General features: G+C 47.8%; 1 protein-coding gene across 1 annotated transcript; it reads left to right on the top strand.

Moving 5' to 3' along the window:
* Positions 1-3,284: 3,284 nt before the first annotated feature.
* LOC122404398 lies at positions 3,285-6,833 on the top strand. The gene has a single exon (XM_043408335.1). It carries the CDS (start codon positions 3,285-3,287, stop codon positions 6,831-6,833), a length of 3,549 nt encoding a protein of 1,182 aa, XP_043264270.1.
* Positions 6,834-7,420: the final 587 nt, after the last annotated feature.

Raw genomic sequence — 7,420 nt, 5'->3', positions numbered from 1 at the left:
AATGCTTCTTTAACAGCTTCAAAAAGTGCCATGTATTCAACCTCGGTAGATGAGGCTGCAACTGATAGCTGTCTCCTTGTATTCCAGCAAATAGTACAATGTTCAAACAATTTGAATAGATAACCTGTAGTGCTTTTTCTATCATTTTTGTCGTTTCCTCCCCAATCAGAATCGACATAACCACTTAAAATATTGTTATAATTACCTCGAACAAAAGTTAATTTAATATTAATTGATCCTTTAAGATATCTTAGCACTCTTTTTAAACATATCCACAATGCTCTGTTATTTTTATTTAAATATCTACTTAAAATACTAACTGTCGTGCTCAAATCAGGCCGAGTACATAACATCACATACATTAAACACCCGACAAGATTCCGACACGGAGCATCATATTTTTCATTAGAGTTTAGAGCTGTATAATCTATCTTGTTTTCAAGAGGTGTACTAACAGGTTTACATTCTGACATATTGAATTTATTCAATATTGTTTGAATATATGCACTCTGACTCATGGAAATTTTATTTTCACTCCTTTCTATTTTTATACCCAGAAATAATTTAATATCCTTTAAATCTACCATACTAAATCTATTCATTAGATAATTTTTGAAGCTATTCATTCTTTCAATATTGGCTGTGGCAATTACAAGGTCGTCTACATAAAGTACCACGTATATGTTTTCTGTTACTTCTCCATTGTCTAAAATATATATTGTTCGAGAATTAACTCTCATTTTTAGCAACACGCACGTGCCTTGTTTCTTTTCAATGTTTCGCTCATGCCGTGGCCACCACGACGCTCATTGGCAGCACCTCTCGGGCACACTTTGTGCGCGAGCAGGATAGCTGGCCCACCTGCGCGCGCAACGATCTCTCTACCGGCGGGTCGAAACCTCGTGGTGGCCACGAGCGCGGCCATTAAGTCTGTCTTGTTCGTAATCTAAAACGCGACAAGTGTGCTCTGTTTTTCAGTCTTAGTTTCCTTTGTTCTTTTGTGCCGCATATAATCTACTGTGTTCAATGTAATTAATTCACAACTAATTATCAAGGCTCACGCTCATAAATCCCTTGCAATTAATATAATTGCAAGGGTATTATGAGTTTTAAACTCGTAATAAACGGTTGATTCTCATTCTCACTCGCGCTCAGAAATGGCGATCAATAATATCGCCATTTCTCATAACCGCTCGTGTAAAACTCTTACTTAAACGTACCGCTCATTAATTATGTATTTCACAAACGGGACAATGTTGTTAATAAGGACCTTGTTTAATTAACTTTGCACCATAGTCATTTTTCGCGAACCCTCTCATAACCGGCATCTCAATGAAAATCTCTACAGTTCACTTCAATCTTAAACATTTTTTGGTCCTTCGAGCCGGATCGCGATATGATATGGTGCAAAGGTGTGAAGTGAATTCATAAAACATTGTGGTTTTCTCTTAACATAACGTTCGTGAACTTTCAATTCACCTTGTGTGCGCGTGTTCGTTGTGAACAATGCCCACGCCCTAACGTTCACAGTGACACTCAACCTCAATAGTGACGCTCATCCCGCCCAGTGACACTCAGTGTTCACCAACTCAACCTCACGTGCAAAGTGAAGTGCGTCGACATGTGCGACAAGGCGAAGTGCACGAAGAAGGTGGAGGAGTCAACCTCGCGGCCAACATCACCGGCCCCCGCTGCGCCCGTCTCACCAACAGCCTCTCACCTCTCACTGGAGGTGCCTGCCGCTCAAAATCCGCCGCGCACCAGGTCCCAATCTGCTACGCCAATTCCGACAGAGCTGCTATGTAAATTCCATAGCCAGCTCTGTCGGATTCAGCTTCTAAAGCGGATTCAGGGGCAGCTACCGCTCACAGCCTCCGAGACATCACCGCAGGAGATGGCTGCGTTCATGAACCAGGTGGACGAGGTCCACAAGGCCTTCATGAAGGATCATGCCTACCTGGAGTCCACCTGGCCTGCCGCTCACCTCGATCACGAATATTTCGCCGCGGAACACTTTGGCAACGAGGCGGCCATCGTATTTGACATCCGCAGGGCAGCAGGAAAACTCAAGGCGATGCAGGAGCCGACAAAGCCCGCTCAACCGACCGCTCAAAGATCAACGCCGAAGCTCCCAGAGATAACCCTCCCGGAGTTCTCGGGGAGCTTCAACGAGTGGCCCACCTTCAGGGATATGTTCACATCGCTCATCCTCGACAATGGGGCGCTCAACGACATTGAGCGCCTTCACTATCTACGATCGGCGCTCAAAGGAGAACCAGCCCGACTGATCAGCAACCTTCCACTCGTCGGGAAATCCTTCATCCCATCGTGGAACACACTCACTGCCCGATATTCCAACAAGAGGTTGCTGATCACTTCCCAGCTGGACAAACTCCAACTCCTCACACCCGTGCCGCCACGAAACGCAACTTCACTCAGCAGCCTCTCAGCCACGATTCATGATGTGGCCACCTCCCTCGCCGCACTGGGAGTCTCAGACATCGGAGACGCCATCCTGGTCCATTGCCTTGTCAGAAACATGGACAGGACCACACGGGAGGCGTGGGAGCACGAGATCGGGTCGAGCACCGACTTCCCACCGCTCACAAGAGTACGAGATTTCGTGGCGGCGCGGGTAACAGCGCTCGAAGGCTTGGGCCAAGCCGCGGCAGCAAAGGCTCAGCCCGTGGCAACGAAGCCACCTCTCAAAAACACCGCTCATGCTGCCAACGCCCATGCCTCAACCGCTCCTGCTCATCGCTCCACCAATGTCGACAACGCCTACACCGCTCAAGATCCCGGGAGGTATCCGTGTGACATATGCCACGGCGACCACTTCATCGTCATGTGCTCAAGGTTCCGGGAAATGAGCATTAACGACCGATGGAAGGCAGTGGAGCATCTGGTGCTCTGCTCAAATTGCTGCGGGCGTCATTCCACAAGAAATTGCCGCTCAGCCCAACGCTGCAAGCAGTGCAAGGGGCATCATCACACGATGCTCCACCGGACAACCACCGCTCAACCCTCCGCTCGCAGCAATTGAGAACTAGGTGCAGTCGTCCACTCAACAACACACTCACGCTCAATCCAGGCTCATCCATCGCTCACGCTGCTGGCAACGGCAGCCGCTCACGTCATCTCAACGGTGGCAAAACATCAACAACGCATCAGTGAGACTCAGAGCTCACGTTCTTCCAACATTGACGACCATCTTGCCATCAACCAACGTGGATCATCAAGAATGGCCTCATCTCAAAAATCTCAAGCTCGCTGACCCAGACTTCATGGTGCCTCGCTCAATCGACGTGATCATCGGTGCAGATTCCTACGGGCATGTCATCAAGCCCAATCTCATCAAGGGTTTACCATCAACGCCTATCGCTCAACTCTCAATCTTTGGTTGGTTGGTTATTGGACCAGTGGGCTCAGCATCAACTCGAGCGCTCACATCTCACCAGGTTTCAACTCAAGAAGAAGAAGAATCGTCTCTCCAACATCTCTTGACGAAATTCTGGACACAGGAAGAGGTTCCAATCACCAACCAATCTCAACGCACCCCTAAAGAGCAAGAGTGTGAGGATCACTTCAGAACAACTCATTTGCGGGATCCGGATGGGCGATACATCGTGCGCATCCCTCTCAAACTGCCTTCAACCATGTTGGGAAACTCGTACAACATCGCTCATGCTTGTTTGAATCGTACTCTACGCAAGCTCAAGAGGAATGAAGAAGATCTTCACCTCTATCAAGAGTTTATGGAGGAATACGAGAATCTGCAGCACATGAAGAGAGCATCATCGCGCTCATCTCAACACTCAACAACTTTCTATCTGCCTCATCATGGTGTTTTGAAACCAGACAGCACGACTACGAAGCTGAGAGTTGTCTTCAATGGCTCAAGCTCAACATCTTCTGGATATTCTCTCAACGACATCATGCACACTGGTGAAAACCTACTGCTCAACATCGCTGACGTGCTCCTATGGATTCGTCAGCACAGATACACATTCTCAACCGATATTACCAAAATGTATCGGCAAATCAGAGTGCATGAAGACGACTGGGATCTGCAAAGAATATTGTGGGTGGATAAGGACCTGCAAGAGACTCAATTTCAGCTCACTACGGTCACCTACGGTACCAAGGCAGCACCGTATCTTGCGGTCAGAACATTGCTGCAATTAGCTGAGGATGAAGGTCATCATTATCCTCTGGCCGTACCATCGATCACTCATGCCAGATATGTCGACGACATCTTTGGAGGAGCAGATTCACCAGAAGATCTCAAGAAACTCGCTCATCAGCTTCAAGGTCTGTGCAACGCGGGCGGTTTCCCACTTGCTAAGTGGCATTCAAACTGCCCCGCGCTACTCGAAGCCATCTCACCTGAAGCTCATGCTCAAGGCTCATCACTCTCATTGGACGACTGCAAAACCAAAATACTCGGAATGCAATGGAATTTTCTCAAGGATACATTTACATTCTCATCGAAGGAGGACTCATTCTCACCCCCAACCAAGATAAGTAAACGCCTCATACTATCTCAAGTAGCACAGATATTTGATCCACTTGGTTTCCTCTCACCGGTCATAATTCGCTGTAAGATTTTATTGCAAGAATTATGGCTGCACAAACTCAACTGGGATGAATCACTACCATCCCACATCACAGAACGATGGCTCATCCTCAGAGAAGATCTCACAAGTCTGGCCAGACTCTCAATTCCACGCTGGTTCAACACCTGTCAAGACTCAGTGGTGGAAATACACGGTTTCTCTGATGCATCTCAGCTCGCCATGGCAGCCGTGATCTACATCACGGTTTTCTCACCGTCCACAAATCTCAAGGTGACGTCACAGGTGTGCGCCAAGACGAAGGTCGCACCTCTCAAGAAACTCACTATCCCGAGACTGGAGCTCACAGCAGCTCTTATGCTTGCAAGGCTGGCAAGCTATGTTCAAGCGAAGCTCAATCTTAACATTGCTACAACTCACTTGTGGACGGATTCTCAAGTCACACTCATATGGATCAAATCTCACGCATCACGCTGGAAGGATTATGTGAGAAACAGAGTATCGGCGATACAAGGACTCACACCTGAGGCACATTGGGGGTATGTGTCTGGAACATCGAATCCAGCTGACTGCGCATCACGAGGCCTTTCAACTGCTCAGCTTGATCATCATCAGCTATGGTGGACGGGACCACCATGGCTTACTCAACCCCAGGACTCATGGCCATCACAACCGAAGCTCAAGAACGCCTCATGTGCACTAGAAGCGCGTCCAAGTATCCCTACTGCTCTCATCTCCCAAAAGATCGAGTATCAGTGGGATCTCATTCACAAATACTCAACGCTCAAGAAACTTCTCACCATCACTGCTATTTGTTTCAGATTTATAGCAAAATTAAAAGGGGTCCACTGCTCACCAGCCTATACCTCACACTCGCCGAGTGATCTGGAAGATGCTCAGAAATTCTGGATCAGGGCAACTCAGACCATCTACTTCGCTCATGAAATGAAGATGCTCACCTCACACTCATCGCTGCCTTCATCTCATGCCTTCAGTCACCTGACTGCCTTCATTGATGATAAGGGAATCATCAGAGTCGGCGGACGATTGGAAAACTCTCAGCTCCGCTACGAGGGTAAACATCCCGCTATTTTGCCTCGCCACTCACGTTTGTCTGAATTGATTATAGATCACGCTCACAAACAAACTCTTCATGGTGGAACTCAACTCACACTCGCCTACATTCGACAAACCTACTGGATCATCGGAGGAAGAGCTCCAGTCAAGGCTCATATTCTGCGGTGTTTGACGTGTGCTCGCCAAAGGGGAATCCGTGCCCATCAACTGATGGGCCAACTACCTCTTTCTCGAGTCACACCGTCATCGCCATTCACTCATACCGGCATGGACTATGCCGGTCCACTCACTCTCAAAACTTGGAAAGGACGAGGCGCCAAAACATCGAAGGGATGGATCTGCGTCTTCGTTTGTCTCACCACATCAGCTGTTCATCTGGAGCTGGTGTCAGACTACTCAACCGAAGGCTTCATAGCAACGTACAGGCGATTCTCATCTAGGCGAGGAATCCCACAGAAGGTTTACACTGACTGTGGCACCAATTTCACCGGAGCAGACTCATGTCTCAAGGCAATGTTCACTCAGGGATCAAAATCACATTCTCACCTCACTCATTTATTTGTTAACGACAGGACAGAATGGTGCTTCAATCCACCTGCAGCACCGCACATGGGTGGAAAATGGGAAGCTGTCGTGAAGTCTCTCAAGTTCCATCTCAGGCGTACCGTGAGTGATACCCTCCTCACCTTCGAAGAGTACAGCACGCTTCTGACCCAGGTAGAAGCAATTCTCAACTCACGACCCCTCGAACCACTCAGCGATGATCCTGAAGATCTCTCACCGCTCACGCCTGCTCATTTTCTCATCGGCACTGCTCTCTCAACATTGCCTGAACCTTCGTTGAAGGACGTCTCACTTCCACCAAGGGCAATGTGGCAGCTCATTCAACAACGGGTTCAACGGTTCTGGGCTCAATGGTCATCTCATTACTTGCAGCGGCAACAAGCCATCTCAAAATGGCATCACCCATCCAATGCCATCAAGGTTGGATCACTGGTTCTCATCACCGACGAGAGGTTTCCACCTTGCAAGTGGCCTCTTGCACGAGTTCTGGAACTACATCCAGGGAAGGACGGACTCACCAGGGTGGTCACCCTGAAGACCGCGACCACCACACTCACCAGACCGATTGCGAAGCTGGCCATCCTACCAACAGCGGAATCATCAGCCACAAGTGGCTGATGGCGGGCGGAATGTTCGAGAATTAACTCTCATTTTTAGCAACACGCACGTGCCTTGTTTCTTTTCAAAATAAGTATGAAGAAAGGATGCAAGGTTACTATCGGTGAACTCATTAACATTTAGCATCTCAGCTGTCTTTTTGGACGCTTCAATGTCTGCCATGTCCAACTGTAACCCCTCTATACCTTCCAGATCTAACTCTGTGTATCCACTTTCAGCTACTGCATCTTTTCGTTTTAGAGTCGGGTGCTTTTGAGTTGCCTTCCTTTGGAGATCTATTGGAAGAATGGAGGTCATACCAGACTGAACATTCTCGAATGTTCTATCACCGAACTCCCTCTTCCACAACATGGCGCAGCCAGATAAAAATTTGAAATTAATTGCGTTTAGAGAGGGATCGTGGGGTTTTAAAATCCTGTAATACGGCCACATTGATTTTAGTTCATGTTTAAGAGAATTTACTAATGGCAAGAACTTTGCTACATCCATCCAAATTCGTCTGTCAAGATGAGCATAAGTCAGAGGCTCTCCAGTAATAAACTCCAACATAATTTTTATTCCAGTCATTGCTGACTCAGCTAAGAGTA

Source organism: Colletes gigas, unplaced genomic scaffold, assembly GCF_013123115.1.
Source record: "Colletes gigas isolate AHSC1104 unplaced genomic scaffold, ASM1312311v1 Colletes_gigas_Sc00296, whole genome shotgun sequence".
Taxonomy (NCBI): domain Eukaryota; kingdom Metazoa; phylum Arthropoda; class Insecta; order Hymenoptera; family Colletidae; genus Colletes; species Colletes gigas.
The sequence above is the reverse complement of the archived record's forward strand: the minus strand, read 5'-3'. Positions and strand labels throughout refer to the sequence as shown.

Excerpts from the sequence above, each read along its gene's own strand:
- LOC122404398 (XM_043408335.1), top strand. The coding sequence starts at position 3,285 with ATGGTGCCTCGCTCAATCGACGTGATCATCGGTGCAGATTCCTACGGG.